The 21333-nt window shown below is 42.1% G+C and overlaps 1 protein-coding gene across 1 annotated transcript in view; it reads right to left on the bottom strand.

Moving 5' to 3' along the window:
• The window catches only part of LOC142112079 (gastrula zinc finger protein XlCGF66.1-like), a 10477-nt gene extending 210 nt beyond the window's left edge, over positions 1-10267 (bottom strand). Inside the window, exons 1-7 of the mRNA XM_075193925.1 lie at positions 9964-10267; positions 6226-6381; positions 3539-3730; positions 3360-3459; positions 3168-3265; positions 2942-3053; positions 1-666 (exon numbers count right to left, since the gene is read on the bottom strand). The exon at positions 1-666 is cut by the window's left edge and continues 210 nt beyond it. Coding sequence (XP_075050026.1) covers positions 1-666; positions 2942-3053; positions 3168-3265; positions 3360-3459; positions 3539-3730; positions 6226-6294 — 1237 coding nt within the window. The 5' untranslated portion in view covers positions 6295-6381; positions 9964-10267. The remainder of the gene's footprint in view (positions 667-2941; positions 3054-3167; positions 3266-3359; positions 3460-3538; positions 3731-6225; positions 6382-9963) is intronic.
• Positions 10268-21333: the final 11066 nt, after the last annotated feature.

Genomic DNA, 21333 nt, shown 5'->3' with positions numbered 1-21333 from the left:
TCCCACACTCAGAACATGGAAATGGTTTCTCACCTTTGTGATTTCCCTGATGTATCAAAAGACTTGATTTTTGTGTAAACCATTTCCCACATTCAGAACATGGAAATGGTTTCTCACCTGTGTGAGTTCTCTGATGTTTGGCGAGTCTTGATTTCTGTGGGAAACATTTTCCACACTCAGAACATGGAAATGGTTTCTCACCTGTGTGACTTCCTAGATGTCTCCTAAGACTTGATTTTTCCGTAAACCATTTCCCACATTCAGAACATGAAAATGGTTTCTCACCTGTGTGAGTTCTCTGATGTCTAATGAGTTCTGATTTGTGTGCAAAACATTTTCCACACTCAGAACATGGATGTGGTTTCAAACCCGAGTGGGTTCTCTGATGATTATGAAGAGATAATTTAACTGTAATGCATTTTCTGCCCTCAGAACATGGAAAGATCGTATCATTTGTATGAGATGTATTAACATCTATGTTTGCATGAGAACATTCCGCATGACTAAAGGGCTCAGATGATTTATCTGCACTGTGAAGCATTGGATGTATATTTAGGGCAACAGGGTTTTCTCCTGGATAATCTTGTGTGATGTTATCTTCTATTTTAAAATCTGTAGATAAAAGAAGTTGTCCCTCAGAGATATTCCTGCGTATGCATTCATCTGCTGGAAATAAAATAAATATATTATAATTCAAGCCAAATCGCAGACTTTGGCAAGTAACAATTCCCAAGCAACTGCCCTGCCAGCATCATAGGACAGGAAGCCTCATTAGCCAGTGATATTGTTCAACTAGACACTGCCTGCAAAAACTGGAGAGCATCGGGACAGAGTACGAGAAGGGAGCAGGGCACAGATGGGCAAAAGTACAAACTGGAAGAAAGCATAAGAGCAAAACAGGGCACAGGAACAGATTAACAAATGAAGAGCAACAGTAAAGTGTATCCAAGCACAACTGGGAGGGGAGCTATTGTGGAATGACGGTTGTGTGGTTATAGTGCGGTTATAGTTCTGTATCTCCAGGAAGGTGGAGTATGCGTGAAGTGTATGTTATAATGATGTGTGTGTTATCATCTGAGAATCAACTGGTATTTTACTTTAGTATTACAGTGTTAATACAGCAAATTGATCAATTATTCATGGATTATCACAAGGGGAAATTAATGGGTAACATCACATACACAGAGAGGATTATGGGTATTATCACAGGAGGTAGTGTACAGGAGGTTCATGGATTGACATCCCAGGAAATACACCGGACAGTGTGAGGAGTAAGATCTCTGGACTGGTAGCACACAATGATATGATGTGAGGACGAGAGTGGGTGTCCAATAGGGGCTGATGGTTCCTGACTCTCCTGCTGGGCAGATATATTTTACTCATTATTTTGTACTGAAAGATGAGGGTGTAGAATAAATGAGAGCTCATCATCAGAGCTAAACACATTATGGAGTCTGTTCCAGGGCTCTCTGCTGCTACAGTTAAATGTGTGGGAGAATGTGGCCTCAAAGAGGCTGACTAATAGACATAAAGACAGTGCATGGATGGCTCTCAGGACATTCAGGGACCCCCAGAAACCTGCGCAGATATGTTCACGGCCCCTTCTGCATAACCTGAAGGGAAACAGCTCAGCATATTTTTTGGGACTGCCCCACTGCACAGCCAGTGTTGGATGCCTTGGAACACGAAACTTAAGGATAGTGTGCACAGGACTTGCCTTTCATACCATTTTGTAATTTATGGATTATTTCCTGGGACCCACACTATTGGGGCAATCCAGGAGCCCTGGCACCTTATGAACTGCTTTAAGGACGCTATTTGGCTTGCCAGGAATCGCCTCATTTTAAAAAGGGAAAAGAGGACTATGGCAGGCTGATCTACAGCCTACTAAGAGACTATAAGCACCATTGACAGTCCTGAGGAAGATGATTGATTGTTGTCTCCCTCTTCTCCTCCCCCCCATGTGTATGTTTTGTCAATAAAGCTTTCAGCTCCCTTCATCATCATCATCATTTATTTATATAGCGCCAACATATTCCATAGCGCTTTACAATTGGGGACAAACATAATAAACTAATAAACAAACTGGGTAGAACAGACAAAGAGGTGAGAAGGTCCCTCTCACAAGCTTACAATCTATGGGATAGTGGGAGATTGACACATGAGGTTAAGTCTACATTCTGCATCTTGGCCCAGCCAGACTGCAAAGGCAAAAGTAACTCATAAGCTAAATGATCCTGTCACACAACAATGTTGGTCAGGGGGTAGTTGTCTTGTGTGAAATTGTGTAACAGGCGGTAACAGGCTAAAGGTAGTCAGGTTAAGAGAGTGGTTGAGGAATATTATAAGCTTGTCTGAATAGGTAGGCTTTCAGAGAACGCTTGAAAGTTTGTAGACCAGAGGAGAGTCTTATTGTGCAAGGGAGAGAGTTCCATAGAGTGGGTGCAGCCCGAAAAAAGTCCTGTAACCGGGAATGGGAGGATGTAATGAGGGTGGATGAGAGACGCAACCCATTCCACCATCACTGTTTCAAGTTTTGTTGAGATGTCTTGCCTTAATTTATGCACCCGCCCCTATATTTGTGTCTGTCCTCAATAAAGCTTCGGGCTTGTGATTCCCCCCCTCACCTACCATCCGCTCACAACCACTGCTTATTTGAAACTGTCATGTTGTTTAAGTTTTGCATGGTTAGTGCAGTACTTGATGTATTGTGTAGGATATCATATCTTGTATTGTACTAAAAAGGATAAATGAACATGTTTCATGGCGTATTGTGCTTTCAGCTGTGCTGTGACTAGAACACTTGAATGTAATCTGTTGTATGTATTTTGTACCTTTATACAAAATAAAGATATTTTTTCAATAAAAAAAATAAATGATTGTTGTAGTGACTGAATAAGGAGAATATGACTCTCTTGTGTAATAAGTGTTTATTACTCACCTGTGCTGATATCTGTAGGGATTTCCTCCTCCTTACACTGCTGATCACCCCTCACACACGTCTCTCTTTTTCCTTCCATCATTTCTACTTTAATGTCAGTGAGGACTTCATCCTAAATAGTCCAGAAAACAATAAAAAATATCATTATTAATAATATCTGATTTAATCATTTGAGATGAACACTTTGGTGAGTTGGTATTTGGGGGGACCCTAAAATGTCATCTACCTTATACTCCTGTGAGATACTGTGATTTTCTTTGGTAATATTCTGTGAATAAAGAGGACGGAGATATCTCTCTGGGGTATTTCTGTTATTGGATCCACCTGTAGGAGACACGGAGTGACTGATTACATTGCTTACATGTGATTATAAGTTTGTGTCTGTACATGGTGGCCTTCAAAACGTCTCTCCTCTTACCCAGTGATGTGAGGATCCGGTGATTCTCCATCCTCACGTCCTCGTACAGACCCTTGGACCCTTTTAAACTCTCAAACTCCTCAGGACACTTTATAGGAACCTGACATACACAATGACACAGTCATCATCCAGACACATCCCCTAATGATACTATATTATGTCCCATTCCCAGTATTCACCTCTCCAGTCAACGGCTGGATTAATGTTTTGGTCAATTCCAGGATCTTCTGGTCATTGTCTCCCTCATGTATCAGTGAGTGAGATTCAGGCACTGTGATGGGGCTCTGGGTCCTGCTCAATCCTCCTGACACACAGGGACGGCTCCTGGGTGTCACATGCTCACCAGATCTCTTTATCACTACAGTACAATCCTGTGTATTGAGGCATCAATAAAAAGGTAAATGACGCTTAATGTACTTTGATTATTTTTTTTTTAGGTATTGTAGAAAATATACAGTATTTTGTACAATTATCTTACAAATACAATCCTTATCCTATAACAGTTTCCTATATTCCACAAAGTGGAGAGTATATAGCAGTTAAAGCTCCTACAGGTCATGACATCATCAGTGTGCCCACCTAGTCCTCTATCTACAGCCGGCCTCCATGGATGTGTCATCTGCTCTAAACAAATTAGCGCAAACAGTAAGATGACTATACAGTGTGGGATGTAGTAGACAGAGGACTCAGAATGGCTGACCTATGGCAGATAGTAGGAGAGATGAGTACTATATACACTCCAATAAACAGTGCATATAGGAAAGAGTAATAGATGGGACAGGGGTTGTATTTCTAAAATAAGTTCTTCACTATTTTGCACATTTGGTTTTTTTATTATTGTTTTTTAGCATAAACTATTACAAACATTACAACCTATGAACTGGCTACAAAATACAATTCCAAGAAAGTAAAATGCATTGCATACGACACATTGAAAGTATTTTGAGCATTAGATACGCAAATAATAAATCAGAACATACAAGCTTACAAATATACATATGGAACATGTAATTATTAATATTCCATGCCTAGTGCCATGTGTCATGGGTGCCTACGGGGTCAACAATCCACACTTAGGGCTAGATTTACTAAGCTGCGGGTTTGAAAAAGTAGAGATGTTGCCTATAGCAACCAATCAGATCCTAGCTTTCATTTATTTAGCACCTTCTACAAAATGAAAGCTACAATCTGATTGGTTGCTATAGGCAACATCCCCACTTTTTCAAACACACAGCTTAGTAAATCTAGCCCTTAGTCTACTCACTGAAGCTAAAGCATAAGTAGAGTCAGTCCATCTGCTCCACATATTTTTACATTTTGGTATGGCTTTCCTGCGAGTATATACAAATCTCTCGTGTCCTATTCTTTCTTTGACCAACTTAATCCAGTTTTGAATTTTCAGACCACTGGATGCCAACCTTAACCTTTCTATGTAAACCGTCGCTATCATGCATAAATTCAGTATATATTGTTGTGTCACTCTATTTGGTATATTTTTTTAATTTTAACCTAGAGATGCATGTGGCCGGAGATATATTGTCACACCTGATTTATTGATGCACCTGAGAACTTTTACCCAGAAGTTTTTAATTTTTGGACATTTCCAAAGCATATCTTATTTCCATACAATATGCCCTATGTCAAATATACACCTGCATTTGCTGATATTTCAACAATCGAGTGAAGTTGGCTGCAGGGACTGCTCAGAATAATCCCCCAGACTTCATCATCAAATTGGGCCTAATTTGTCTCTTGGCTGTATTAGATCACTGGTATTCAATCCACTTAATATATAGGAGTAAATGAATGAGGTGAGTCTTCTGCAACTAAGAGGTTAGAGTAGCTTTTTAATGGAGGCCTCCACAAGGTTTGGGAACCCGTTTTCAAACTGTTCCCTATTTTGTACATTTTTTTTTTTATCTTTTTATTGAGTTTGCAAAAGAACATGAAACAAATAAAGGAGTGAATACTGGTTACATTCAAAGAGTAGAATAAAATGAACAATCAACACTGCCGACATACATACGTCAACAATAAAATAAAAAAATAAAAATATATTAACACACCTTATAAAACATAATACTTATGACAAAGACAACTAGAGGGGGGGAGGGGAGACGAAGGAGGGGGGGTGGGGCAGAGACAGGTATAGAGACACTCAGATTATAACATGTGAACCTTAGGATCTGACAATAATGCACACCTCAGAGAACCCGCATCAGGATTTAAGGGTCGATGTTCCGTAAAATAGCCATACCACAAAAACCATTTAATCAGTGGGGAAGCCACAGCTGTAGAGTATTTAAAACCAATAGTTTCCAGATCGCGATTCTCAACCGGGGACAGGAAAAATCGGTCCCAAGTTGAGATGCCGCCTGCGTGGCTAGCAGGAGAGAGGGACAATAATAAACCAGGGGGGATCGGTCTCAGCAACGGAGGCTGTAAGGGGCCGCTTTGTATCCAGTGTCTAATTTGAAGATACTTATAGAAGTCACAGGCTGGGATATCATATTTGACTATATTTGACTCTGTTTTGTACATTTTAAAAAAAAAAGTCCAGGAAAGTGGAAATCATCCCAATTGTAATATTTAGTAACACCTAAAATACTGCAAAAAGCTGTAAATCCAATGCAGTATATCCCAACTTTTGTGAAGATTGCGGGACTGATACTTTTATCTGAGACAGTCTTCCTGCTGCTTATTTACAGCTGGGCAGATGAGAAGACAGTCATGTCCCTGTTTTATTAATAGCAAGAAGAATGATGTCACTGTGACATTCCCAGAATCCCTCACCTCTCCAGCTATGTCTCTGTTTTATTTACAGTCGTAAGAATGATGACACTGGGACATTCCCAGAATCCCTCACCTCTCCAGTCAGCAGGTAGATGATCTCCAGGGTGAGATTTAATATCCTCTCACTCTTGTCCTTGTCCATCCTCAGGGAATCAGTGATTGACACAGAACAGGTTTCACCTCCACTTGACTTCTAGTAAAATTCTCTGGTTCCTCACAGCTGAATGGTCTAGGAATAAATCTAATATTCATTATAAACATCACAAAGTGCACATGTAACTTATTAAATATGAAACACTGAGGGTCTTGTGTACAGTTGGGAATAAAATACACATTTCCGTAGAGCGCTACAAATGCATAAGTCCCTATGTAGAGTGAGATGCATCCTACACTTACAGCCCTGTACACTTAGAGAGGGGGAAGGGGCAGGGCAAGCTTAGGTCACGTACAGTAAGGGCGTATCCCATAATTCGCATGGCATGTAGAGGTGGAAACACCATCAGATAAGCCTGTCTGTTGAGGGTGCCTGACCCCTAGAGCAAGATACAAGTATGTAAAAATGTAAAAAAAAAAACACACTAGGCTGATAGCGGGAATATCAGGGGGACACCCATGTGGTCCCCCCAAAAAAGACAGTACCAACCAACCCTAGCCATTCAGCACAGATTGAACCCAATGGGCTTTGTCTTTAATAAAAGAAGTGTCATTTTAAAAAAGTGCCGGTAATTGGCAGTTCTACGGAACCGCCGCATAGTATTTATACCCCCAAGCCTCTTTATGCTAAACTAGTAGATCAAGGTCACATCTGCAAAATGATCAAGGTCACATCTGCAAAATGTTATAACATTGGCCTAATGTTGTAATAGGTGTTGAGTTTGTTGTGCTTCCTATTGCTTTTCATCACTGATTGGCCCCTATCACCCTGGGGACTTTATCGATCTACATCACTCTTCCATCTTCAAGTTGTAAACATTTTTATAAATATTTGCTATTTGTCTTCCCTTTGGCTGACTTGTGACTTCCCATTTCTCTCTACCTCTCCCCTGATAACATACCTTGCCAACTAGTATTGTCGTCCTGACTTTCCTTTGCTCCCTTCCTTACTTGTAATGTTTGCTACTGCACCCCCAACCACTCTTCAGTGGCCATAAGCTCCTTCTTGCATGAGACATTAATGCTAGTGTGTGTGCCTACTGTTCAAATTGAACTAGTCACCATTTCTCATTAAGATGTTTAACCACATTGGGCCTACTCTTAAAAGAAAAAAAACAAACAGTTATCACCCTTATAAAACTTCTACGATAAGGCGAACATATTAGCAATGTATTGTACCACTTGCTCTATATATTTATTCTCTGGTTTTACGCCATCATTCCCTCAATAAACATTTTAATAAACAAACAAAAGACAACAACAACAACAACAGAAAACAACAACAACAGAAAGCTATTTAAGAGCACCAGACCAAGAACAGATACCGTTGCCTCCTCTAAATACAGATGGGAGATGAGTCATAGAATGTGGGTGGTGTTTTGGAACCCCCCTAAAAAGATGGAGGTGCTGATGTTTACATTCTTTTTCTAAATTCTTGTTTCAAGTGTTTATAGGTCTTTTGTTCCTATAGCTCTTTTACAGCTTTTATGTCTACTTAAGCTCTTTGGCTTGGTTTAATAGCTCTTATTACCTTTACTATTATATTATCTAAATGTTGATGTTGGATGTTTTTATTTTCACATATACACAGTCAGCTCTACCTGATTGGGGCCAGAACTGATGAGGTTCAGGGCGCTGCGGAATTAGTGGCGCTATATAAATAAATAGATGATAATGATAGACAAGTTAACCCGTGCATGATACTCATGCATTCTAGTCAAATCAAGCTACTTAAGGTGTTAAAAGGGTTCTTGTCATGCATTTGGGGCTAGGCCAGGCCTCCTCAGGGGAAGAGCGTTACTTCCGGACATAAGCGCCCTTTTTTAACGTGGTTTTGTCCACATGTCTCCACCTCATCATTCTTCTCCATCACCTCATCCTTCATCGCCACATCCTTAATCTCCATCGTCTTACTGTTCTAAAACCTCTCGATACACAACGTTTCTGCTAAACACCATATCGCTGTGCTCAATCAGTCTTCCTTGAAGGGCAGTATTCATAACCTGCACTTTCACATCATTGCTTCTCCATACTCGTGAAAATGCGACATACAATTGTCCATGACCAAACACAGGCTCTGGTAAATAAATACCCACACGGTCAAGAGTTTGAGCCCTCAACTGGTAAATTTAGCCTTTACTACCCCTCCCACAGGGGGAAGGGGGGATGATAGAAGTTAACTGGCTTCACTATTATCATTTTTTTGTCAAATAATGTCAGTATACCAAATTTCAGGTCAATTGGATGAGCCCTTTCAGAGAAAATAGTTTTTTCCACACACACCGCTAGGCTTATATATATTAGATGATGATGTGTGGTATAAATGTGGTGGATAATAGTAGCTATCTAACCAGTGGGAAAAACAATAAAATAGTAGTGGAAATAGGGTGCAGACTATATGGTTATATATGTGTGGCTAGGTATTGTGAACTACAGCTATAGTGCCAGTGGGGTGAGGCTGTTGTCTGTAGGCTGAGCTCCCCCGCTGTGTAGGGCATCTGTGTTTGTTAAAAATAAAAACATCCAATATCAACTTTTACACAATCTAATAGTAAATACAGTAACAGCCACTATTCCGGGAAAAAGGGCTGTAAACACTTGAAACAATACCTTAGAGCAGTGGATCCCAAACTTTCTCAGTTCGAGGCACCCCTAGGGTCTCAATAATTTATTCAAGGCACCCCTAGGCCAAAATAATTACCAAGTAGTCCCCCGCTTTGCTTACCACCGGCCCTGGCCGCGGCACCCCTGTGAGATCGCTCTGGCACCCCAGGGAGCCGTGGCACACAGTTTGGGAACCACTGCCTTAGAGAGAGACCTTTAACATCACCACTTCCATCTTTATTTTAGGGATCCAAAACACCACTCACATTCTGTCACATCCCCATCTGCTTCTTCAGCTGGACAAACAAGGAGTTATCCATAGAACTAATACACCAAGAGCCAACTAAAGGAATCTCATCAACCACTTCACTCCATAAATAAGTGGATTAATCCACTGAGCAACACACAAATGGCTGTATTGGGATATATATGTGTTCTTTTAATAAACTAAATATATTTTTTTATCTTTGGTCAGTAAATGTCTATTTTAGTTTATGGTGAAACAAATGTCTTAGATGGATTATTCGTTTGTTGATTTATATGCTTTTTAAGCCTTATTAGACAGTAAATGTGATTGTGTTTGTTGAATACGGTCCAATACAACCTTGTGGCTATAGCGAGGTGTCCTAATCTGTTAATGTTACAGTTTTGGTAGGGGTGGGGGTGGCAATTTAAACCTGTGGATACTAGCAGCTTGTTTTTGGTCCCTTTTAAATGTTAAACACATTAACCTAGCGCAGTGATGGCTAACCTGTGACACTACAGGTGTTGTGAAACTACAAGCCCCAGCATGCTTTGCCAGTAGATAACTAGCTGATAGCTGGCAAAGCATGCTGGGGCTTGTAGTTTCACAACACCTGGAGTGTCACAGGTTAGACCACCACTGACCTAGCGCCTCCCTTCCAGTAGTAAATGAATAGTTATAGTGATTTGGGCGTCATAGTGAACCTAATATAGATAAATGTGCTAATCTGAGTAGGATCTTTCTTTAGCGTTCACTTCAAGCAAAGGAGAAACCGCTAGTGACTAATATATTATTACAGTTCAATATTACCTCCGCCTTGTACAGGGCCCGGCTGTAGTCCTTGTGTGACCACGCCCCCTGTGCAGCTACACTGTTTCTATATGTAACGCCAATACTGTGTCTAGCAGGCAACGGGAAAATGGCCGGCGCTGCTCTGCACAATACAGTAATAATAACATTTTTTTTTTAATCGTGATTACATTGCTAAATTAAAACCCCTTCACCTCTCTCCCACCTAGTCCATTTTCACTTGCCAGTAGAGACGTAAGAAGGATGATTTGTAGCAGCTTAATTAGTGGTATAAAGAGTTTCTATGAATGTGTTGTCCCCAGCGCAGGGCAGCGCGGTCATTTTCTCGTAGTCTCCCAGACACTGTCGGTCTTAAAGCTATATGTCCGCCACTGACATCCACTACACAGGGGGCGTGGTCACATGCTCCCTCAGACGCCATCTTACAACCTGGCGAGTTACATCCGAACCCTGTACAAGGCGGAGTTGATATCTCCCTGGACAGCGGGAATGGCCTCTATAGTGTGACCCAAAGTTTTATGTGCAGCTTTGCCGGCAATCAGGTTTTCATACATGTGGTGTGAGCTCTCGCAACAGCTGCTGCATAATCCTCATTGGGCTCCTTGCTGCAGTCAGCAGAGGGCTGTTAGTAATAGCAGAGCTGGTTATTATAATGGCAGAGCTGTGATAGACTTAATAGCCAGATTACAGTTACACCCCATACACACACCATGACTAGCCCACAACCCCCCTCCCCCCCTACTATCACCTCCTACCCAACCACCCCCTCCCTGCCCCTACACATACCTTGTCTAGTGCTGGAGAATAGCTCCCTACCCCCTACTACACAGCGCCATCTTTTCCATTGGGCACGATGGGCAGCTGCCCGGGGGCCCCACGGGCAAGGGGGCCCCATAGGCACGACTCAATTAGAATAAATAATCCTGCAAAAGAAAAAAACCTGCAAAAAAAACCTACAAGGGTCACTGAGCAAGTACATCTATCTATCTCTATCTCTATATATCTATATCTGTATACATCTATATATCTATATCTAGGGGTCCCGGTGCACTGCTTTGCCTGGGGCCCATAATGTTGTTAAGATGGCCCTGCTACTACACCCAACAAGAGTTCCCTTTCACCTCTGTGCCCTCCTGTTACCTCCGTCACCCTTACCCATTTTCTCTACGGCCCTTCAAGGCCATCTATTCCTTTACTCACATTCACAGCTGCCTACACCACCCACATTGACCACAGACCAGACTTCCCCCCTTCATCCTAAGACCCTCTTACTGCAATGTACATATCAGGCCCCTTCAAACCTTTATCGCAGCCATTGCTCCCCCTCCCCCTTCCACCTCTTTACATATCATATAGACCAGGCCTGTCCAACCTGCGGCCCTCCAGGTGTTGTGAAACTATAAGCCCCAGCATGCTTTGCCAGTAGACAACCAGTTGATATCTGGAAGGGCATGCTGGGATTTGTAGTTTCACAAACACCTGGATTGCCGCAGGTTGGACAGGCCTGATATAGACTATTAGCTTATTTCCCCCCAAGACACCAACACCTCCATTCCCACCCTACATTTCAGCACCCCATCAGTCCCCAGCAGGCACAGCCAGTGTGTCCCAATTGTTACAGTCTAACTGTATTGCTGGAAAGCCCCCAGTGGTTATTCCTCAGACCAAATACTAGACTCAACCATCACCAATCATGAGATCCACATTCATAAACGCATTCACATACAAGCACAGTTCAAGGACAGCGTGATCTATGTCTGCCCATTCCACTATATTTTGTCCACCCATTTGTAATTGTCACCACTTAGACCCCATTCCATCGCAGGTACAGCATAGAGTCTACTGCCCATGTTACTGTCACATTCCCAGTCTCCCTCTTACACTCAATATGCAGGGACAGCTCTCTCGCAACGTACTAAGACCAGGGGGTATATTAATGAATCAGCGTTATCCATGTTTTTTTTAGAACATCAGCTTTATTAACGACAAAGTCCACCAGGTTTTGTCTTTTTATAAAATTTCCGTTAACTAAATATACCCCCAGGATTCCCTTCCACAATCATGCAAACTGGCGCCATTTGTTTGCATTATACAGTACATTTATAACACACTATGTAGCCCATTATATAAATAATGAAAGCAAATCAAGATGCACTAATACTATTTTTTTTAAAAGAATATTGCTTTATTGGTATGCTTGAAAATGCTTTTAATTTTTTGTGTGTGAGTAACGTTATTAAAACCAGCCAAATAAAATCCAGAAATATTAAAAAGTTAGTAAAATGTGTTTATCAACTGCAGTTAAAGCAAATTGCAGTGTATATTGTTACTTGAGTTTATAATTATGCTTTTATTTCAATCACTTTCTTTCTCTTAAGAGTCCTCGAGATTAAATAGCTCTGGTTTGCACTATAGCTATTGATAGTCTGCTGTACTTCTGTGTATATGATTACACCCCCTTGTGTGAACCATTTCTTTCCTCCTAAAATACAGAATTTTATGCACACATTAGTGGTCCTATAATAACTAAATACCTTATATCTTAAAGGAAAACTACATTATATATTATTTGGCCTGCTAGATATTGGTAGTGAGTATAACACCAATATAACACCAATATTATGTGGTTCTTATTTACCATATAATAAGTATTTACCTCATTCACACATTGGGCTAGATTTACTAAGCTGCGGGTTTGAAAAAGTGGAGATGTTGCCTATAGCAACCAATCAGATTCTATCTTTCATCTATTTAGTGCTTTCTACAAAATGACAGCTAGAATCTGATTGGTTTCTATAGGCAACATCCCCACAGCTAAGTAAATCTAGCCCATTGTGTTTTGTATTGAATGTTTTCGTTGGTTACAATGTTATCCCTCTGTTCGTATACGGAGCAAACTGCGTTTACGTAAAAATAAAATCTAACATTTACACAATCTAATAGTAAAGACAGTGAGATCTAGTAAACTGAGAAAAAGAGCTTAAGTAGACATAAGTGCCGTAAATGCAAAAGGGCTATAGAACAATAGAGCCATAACCGCTTGAAACAAGAACATACAACAAGAAGTTAAACATCAGCATTTCCATCTTTTTTTGGGGGGGGGGATACAAAATAACACCCACATTCTGTGACTCCTCTCCCATCTGCTTCTCCAACATGATAAACTACTTCATCATCATCACCATTTATTTATATAGCGCCACTGATTCCGCAGCGCTGTACAGAGATCTCTTTTACATCAGTCCCTGCCCCATTAGAGTTTACGGTCTAAATTCCCTAACATGCACACACAGACAAACCAAGAGACTAGGGTCAATTTTTGATAGCAGCCAATTAACCTACTAGTATGTTTTTGGAGTTCATTAGTTATCCACGGAACAAGTGCACCAATACCCAACAACCACTTCACTCTGAAAGAAAAACAAAAATAAGCCACTCTAGGACCACTCCACCGAACTAAGAACAGGAACACACAGAACCAAAGGAGAGCAACATCTCCCAACAATATCTTCACTCTAAAGGATTGAGAAGTGACAAACACCTAAAACACCACCTGTAGATCCCACCAGATTACACCACTGCACCTCATTCACATCCCACTTAGTGCCGGGACCCCTGTACTCTCTGCAGGGCAGCAACCAAGCACAACTCCACTGATACATCTTCACAGTGCAGAGAGTCCCTATCCTACATCTCCATGTATGGATGTCAAGGATTTATTATAGAGGGGTGTTACATGACATACAAATTGCAGGGGAATCTGCCACCACAACTAGTGGGCTCTTGATCCCTGCTGTTGGGCCTTCTATTAGTAGCATTTTAAAGTAAATATCCTTTTTCCTCTTTCATCCAGTCTGGGGGACACTGCTTACCATGGGGTTGTGGAGGGAGTTGGCACCTAACTAGTTAACTTTAATACTGCCGACAGACCCCTCCCCTCTACATTCCCCCTGCCCCCTCTTGTCCAGTTTTTTTTAGGTGCCCATGGAGTTGGGCAGTGTTTTTAGTACTGTAGTTAAATTTTAACTTTTATTTTATTCTTTTAACTTTTTTTTGTAAGGTGGCAGAGCTGGAGTGTGTTCTAATATAGAGATGGTCACTGACCCCCGTGTTTTGGTTTTGGATTCGGTTTTGGATCTGGATTACCGTCGTGTTTTGGTTTTGGTTTTGGTTTTGCAAAACTGCCATTGCGTGTTTTGGTTTTGGTTTTGGTTTTGTTTGGTTTTGTTTTGCTATTTTTTTGGAAAATCCATGTTTTTGGGCCTAAATTAACCCAATTTAGTGCTCCAACTGTTTTAGAGACAAGTAATCTAATTGTTGAGGTAATAAATCATCCAAAAAAACAGTTTAATTCTTCGTTGGTAGGCCTATTCTACACACAAAACAGATTGTCTTCCTCTCCATCTATGCATATTGGCAATGCAGCCATCGTCTTTGAATGTATATTACACCCTACACTTATAGTTAAATATGTAAAGAAATGGAAAAAGCCAGTTTGGTTTCTGTCTCTCAAGGCCCCCCTCCACTTGTATAAAATACCAAAAAATTCAGCCATTATAGACTGTACAATATTAATTGACATGGAGAAAGACAGTTTGGTTTCTGTCTCTCTAGGCCCCCCTCCACTTGTATAAAATACAAAAAAATCCAGCCGTTATAGACTGTACAATATTAATTGACATGGAGAAAGCCAGTTTGGTTTCTGTCTCTCTAGGCCCCCCTCCACTTGTATAAAATACTAATAAATTCAGCCGTTATATACTGTACAATATAAATTGAAATGGACAAAGGCAGTTTGGTATCTGTCTGCATCAGATTCTCTCTCCACTAGGAGTAAAATAGAAAACTATTCAGCCGTTATATAATCTAGAATATAAATAGAAATTGAGAAAGGCAATTTGGTATCTCTCTGCATCATAATCATCAACATCATCATTAGCGCCCTCGTCGCCTACACAAATCTCCCCCTCATCCTCTTCTAATTCCAAAGTGGCATCCTCAATTTGGGTATCACCGGCTACACTCGGGCTATTAAGGCACACATCAGCAGAATGCTCACGATTAGACATCCCACTGTTGGATGGACTCTCCACAGGGATTGTTGTCATTTGTGAATCAGAGCAAATATTCTCCTGTAATGCCTCACTGTTATCTTGCAGCTCGGCTTTGACGCGTAACAGTAGTTGTGCACCAATTGTAGGCTGGGTAACTTTTTGGGATCTGCCACTAATAGTCAAAGGTGAAGGCCTCATTATCTCTTTGCCACTGCGTGTGTAGAATGGCATGCTTGCAATTTTTTTTTTATCGTCACTTAACTTTTGCTCAGTTACACTACAAATTTTTTTTTTGTTTTTTGTTTTTTGCACTAATTTGAAAACACTCTGTTGTTTGACATCGCCTTGGCCAGATGACGTACTGGGAACACTAACATCAGGACTGGTGACAGAACCTGGTTGCTCATTCAGATCATATGTGGACTGCTTTGAATCCATTCTGAGCGCAAACCACTGGGGATTGCTAAAAATTATTTAGTAGATACTGCTGACAGTTATGACTTTTGACAGCCAGAAATATTAATGCACAATTAGGGAGGACACCCCAAAAGCACTGAGGAGTGCTAAAAATTATTTAGTAGATACTGCTGACAGATATGACTTTTGACAGCCAGAAATATTAATGCACAATTAAGGAGGACACCCCAAAAGCACTAAGTAGTGCTAAAAATTATTTAGTAGATACTGCTGACAGTTATGACTTTTGACAGCCAGAAATATTAATGCACAATTAGGGAGGACACCCCAAAAGCACTGAGGTGTGCTACAAATTATTTAGTAGATACTGCTGACAGATATGACTTTTGACAGCCAGAAATATTAATGCACAATTAGGGAGGCCACCCCAAAAGCACTGAGGAGTGCTAAAATTATTTAGTAGATACTGCTGACAGATATGACTTTTGACAGCCAGAAATATTAATGCACAATTAGGGAGGACACCCCAAAAGCACTGAGGTGTGCTAAAAATTATTTAGTAGATACTGCTGACAGAAATGACTTTTGACAGCCAGAAATATTAATGCACAATTAGGGAGGACACCCCAAAAGCACTGAGGAGTGCTAAAAATTATTTAGTAGATACTGCTGACAGATATGACTTTTGACAGCCAGAAATATTAATGCACAATTAGGGAGGACACCCCAAAAGCACTGAGGAGTGCTACAAATTATTTAGTAGATACTGCTGACAGATATGACTTTTGGCAGCCAGAAATATTAATGCACAATTAGGGAGGACACCCCAAAAGCACTGAGGAGTGCTAAAAATTATTTAGTAGATACTGCTGACAGATATGACTTTTGACAGCCAGAAATATTAATGCACAATTAGGGAGGACACCCCAAAAGCACTGAGGAGTGCTAAAAATTATTTAGTAGATACTGCTGACAGTTATGACTTTTGACAGCCAGAAATATTAATGCACAATTAGGGAGGACACCCCAAAAGCACTGAGGAGTGCTAAAAATGATTTAGTAGATACTGCTGACAGATATGACTTTTGACAGCCAGAAATATTAATGCACAATTAGGGAGGACACCCCAAAAGCACTGAGGAGTGCTAAAAATTATTTAGTAGATACTGCTGACAGATATGACTTTTGACAGCCAGAAATATTAATGCACAATTAGGGAGGACACCCCAAAAGCACTGAGGAGTGCTAAAAATTATTTAGTAGATACTGCTGACAGATATGACTTTTAACAGCCAGAAATATTAATGCACAATTAGGGAGGACACCCCAAAAGCACTGAGGAGTGCTTAAAATTATTTAGTAGATACCGCTGACAGATATGACTTTTGACAGCCAGAAATATTAATGCACAATTAGGGAGGACACCCCAAAAGCACTGAGGAGTGCTAAAAATTATTTAGTAGATACTGCTGACAGATATGACTTTTGACAGCCAGAAATATTAATGCACAATTAGGGAGGACACCCCAAAAGCACTGAGGAGTGCTAAAAATTATTTAGTAGATACTGCTGACAGATATGACTTTTGACAGCCAGAAATATTTATGCACAATTATGGGGGACACCCCAAAAGCGCTAGGGAGTGCCAAATATGAAGAAAAAATAATAAACCTCTATCCTCCTCTCTGCACTAGCGATTTTGGTTAGAGCAATTGCAAGAACAATATTGTATTCTCTGTCCCTGCTCTAATTAGCCTATGACTACACCCTGCTCTCTCCCTCTGTCAAATGGCGATGGATTGCTGTGGAGGCGTGTATTTATAAAGTTGAAGTATCGCGAGAACCGAGCCCCGAGATCCGACGACGTCACAATGACGTTCGGCCTCGATTTGGATTCGGAATGGGCGGGAGAGTACCGAGCTGCTCAGCTCGGTACTCGGATACCCAAAGTTCGGGTGGGTTCGGTTCTCGGAGAACCGGACCCGCCCATCTCTAGTTCTAATATAGAGAACACGCTCACAGCACGGCAGCGCAGGCACTACCCTGTCAGATGAGAGCCAGCGGCTCTCGGTGACAGGGACAGGAGGAGATTGAAGAAATCGGTGCCTGAATTAGGAGTGACAAGCGGTCTCACGGACTGCTGTCACTCCTGGAGCCTCCCCGATAACCGGCGCTGCCACTGCAGGCATAGAGCGCCAGTTATCGGATACTGCATTGACGGCAACCATCTTGGATTCGGAGGAGAGGAGAAGGGGGCTATACCAGGATCCCCCCTCATACATAGGAGGGGGCATCTGGTATTATCCGCTGCGGAGATCTCCCCTGGAGGTCTCCACTACTCTGCCACATAATACTTTTAATTTTTTTCAGTCAGACACAGAATCGCTGCAAGGGGGGGGAGCTAACACATAGAGCTCCCCCTCCTTCCAGAGAGAGAGATGGTTTGTCCCAGTCTTCTGGCGCCAAGGAGAAGCCCGGGAAAAGAGAACAGAGCTGAGGGAGCAGGCACCAGGATACTGCTGTTGGACTTCTCCCCTATTTTGGCCTATGGGCTAAGTATCTGATTTACTTAAACACATACTCTGTATTGCTGTGTACAAGTGGGCTAGTAGGGGTTATGTTATAGCTCCCCTACCTGCTTAAATATTATCTTGTGTTTAAAATATTACAAGTACAACTTTTACATATAGATTAGTTGTTTCTTGTAGTTACATTTTCTCTTCACACACACATTATATCTCTCTCTCTACTCAGAATTATTTTTTTTTTTCAATTTAAGTCTGTGTGTTTGGTGTGCATTCCTTTATTAAGAAATGTCAGATAAGGGCAAGGGCCCTATGGCAAAATATTTCACATGTTCAAAATGTCATGTAAAATTACCTTGTGGGCAGAAGGACCCGTTGGCGCTATGCTCTGTTTGTGAAGTAGGGGTCCCCCCTGCGCAAACCCAACAGGTTTCAGCCCCTCCATCGGAGGAACCGGCCTGGGTGGCCTCCCTGACACAGTCGGTTTCCTCTTTAGCACAGATGGTTTCTCAATCCAATCAATTGTGGGCTAGTGTGGCAACTTCGGTGGCTAATAATCCTAGTACACCGTCGGGCATCCCTGCTTCCTCTGGTTCTAGTGGAACGTCTATACCAGGACCTTCCTCATTACAGACGGACCAAGCCCCTGTTCCCACAGAGCCGCCATGGTCCGCAGCTTTTATAAAGGGTTTGGATAAACTGAACCAGTTACTCGAATCCCCTAACATTCCGCCTGCTAGAAGAAAGCGGCCTAGATCTGATAATACCCTTATGGTCCTTTCAGATTCTGAGGAGTTTTTAGAGGAAGAGGGGGAAATTAACTCTGATTCTGACCAGGTTCTACCTTTGGGTCAAGAAGAAAGCTCTAAGAACCAATTTATTAATTATTTGGTTTTAGCAGTAAGACAGGCGTTGGACCTCCCAGAACCGGAGGATCCGATTCCTAGAGGCAGAAATCTTTTTAAGAAAGCCAAAAGAAGGGCTAATCGGTTTCCCCCTTCCGTAGAACTTAAAGATATTGCAGAAGGAGCCTGGAAGCAGCCTGAGAAAAGGTTCACTGTTCCCAAAAGGTTTTCTTCCTTGTATCCTTTGCAGGAAGAGGATGTGGTTCGCTGGGAGAGTATTCCAAAAGTGGATATTCCTATAGCCCGATTGGCCAAGCACACTTTACTCCCAGCCCCAGGTTCTGCATCTCTGCAAGATGTCAATGACCGCAGAGTGGAATCCCAGCTGAAATCTATATTTGCGGCTGCGGGTTCTTCTTTTAGGCCCACATTTGCTTCAGCTTGGGTTGCCAGAGCCATGGAAGCAAGGGCAGACCAGCTAGCAGAAGCCTTACAGGACTCCGAGTTACTCCCCCTGGCTTTGCATTTGAAGGAGGCATCGGGGTACCTGTACGAGGCGGCCCAGAACACAGCGGCTGTATCTTCTTCTATTCAGGCTGCATCTATCTCAGCAAGAAGAACGTTATGGCTTAAATCCTGGGAAGGAGATGCTGAATCAAAAAAGGTCCGTGGAAACCATTCCTTTTTCAGCAGCAGGTTTTTTTTGGCCCGGAGTTGGATACCCTGATCTCACAGGCTACAGGTGGCAAAAGCACTTCCTTGCCTGTATTCCCTAGCAGGAGCCGGAACCCTCGGGTCAGCTCCTTTCGTCAGCCCTTTCGGGGACCTCTTTTCCTAAAGGACAGTCCTTTAGAGGCAGACAGCCCAATTCTCGAGGCTCCTCAGCCAAGGGGAGATCCTCGTTTGCAGCTAGGCGCCAGGAAAAGCCTACGTCCTGACAACCACTCTGTTCTGCAGGGGGCGCCAGTGGGGGGACGTCTGTCTTTGTTTCAGGAACAATGGGTAGAGTCCTCCCAAGATCCTTGGATTCGGGGTATTATATCCGAGGGGTACAGGATAGACCTGTTGGGCCTGGCTCCACATCGTTTCTTCCAGACTCCGCTACCCCGAGATCCATTAAGAAAACAGGCTATACAGGATTGTGTTACCTCTCTTCTTTCTCAAAAAGTTATCTGCAGGGTTCCAGATTACCAGATGGGACAGGGGTTTTATTCAAACCTGTTTCTAGTCAAGAAACCGGACGGCTCCTTTCGTCCCATCCTAAATTTAAAAGGGCCTCAATGTGCACTTAAGGGTGGACAAATTTCGTATGGAATCCCTAAGGTCGGTGATAAACGGCTTAGAGAAGGATCAGTTTATGGCGTCCATAGACATAAAGGACACATACCTCCATATTCCATATGGATTCACCATCAGTCTCTCCTAAGATTCTCGGTGGGATCCTTCCACTATAAGTTTCGGGCCCTCCCCTTCGGCCTCTCAACAGCGCCGAGGGATTTCACGAAGGTCATGTCTGTTATGGCAGCATGTCTTCACCTTCAGGGAGTTCAGGTCGTGCCTTATTTGGACGATCTGCTCATCAAATCCTCCTCAGAGAATTGCTTACGTCGTCACTTGTCCTTCACCTTGGCGGTTCTCCAGGGCCATATGCAGCTGTCTTAGTGCCCAGTTCTGCTGCCGCTGCTCAGGGCAGCGTATTGCCTCCTATGGAGAGCATTGCTTCCCCTTGTCCCCTTCGCGATGCTCGTTGCTAGGGGAAAGTACGGGAAAGTCGTTCAGGTCGGGAGGAGAGGCTGCAAGCTTTACTTCCGCCCGATAGATAACAGCTCTCCACTATTTACTGAGTCACCCGCTGCTTGTCTCTAGTAGGAAGGTGCGCACAGCCAGGCTGCCGGAAATTATGTGAGGGTGAGTAAAGCTGACAGGCTGCTTATCCTTGCGCAGACACCCTAGAGAGAAGATAATGGTAAAATAAAAATATGAATAAACTATATCTATAAAGAGTATGGACAGGAGCCCATACAAAAGTGCACTGTACTCTCTAGGCACTTACAAAAAACTGAGGTTACTACCTCATACTTGCCTACTTTTGGCAAGTCGTATCAGGGAGAGGGGCGCGGGCAAACGCGTCATTTTGCCAAGCACAATCCTACTGTTAAAGTAGTATATATAATAATAATAACATTTATTGTCAGCAACCTGATTTGCAATATTATTATATATTATTGTTATTATACATATTATTATTTTGAGGAATTGCTGGTAAAATACTGTGACAAGGCTAGGAACTATATCTTGTGCAGATATCTCTTCTAAGAAAGTACATCTGTAAAGTGAATGTTGATTCATTGTGAACCATCCATGTGACCTCTGTGATGACATCATTTTGGAAACACACCCACCATTGTAAAAGTTTTTAAGTTGACCTGCAGCCAACTCAGGGCTCACTCTCTCTGCCAAGAAATCATGAGTCTGCAGGCTGTATGGGAACTAAACTCTCTCTGGACTGGACAATATTGATTTATTCTG

This window comes from Mixophyes fleayi (assembly GCF_038048845.1).
Source record: "Mixophyes fleayi isolate aMixFle1 chromosome 12 unlocalized genomic scaffold, aMixFle1.hap1 SUPER_12_unloc_2, whole genome shotgun sequence".
In the NCBI taxonomy this organism is placed as follows: Eukaryota; Metazoa; Chordata; class Amphibia; order Anura; family Limnodynastidae; genus Mixophyes; species Mixophyes fleayi.
This window is presented reverse-complemented; position numbering and strand designations above follow the sequence as displayed.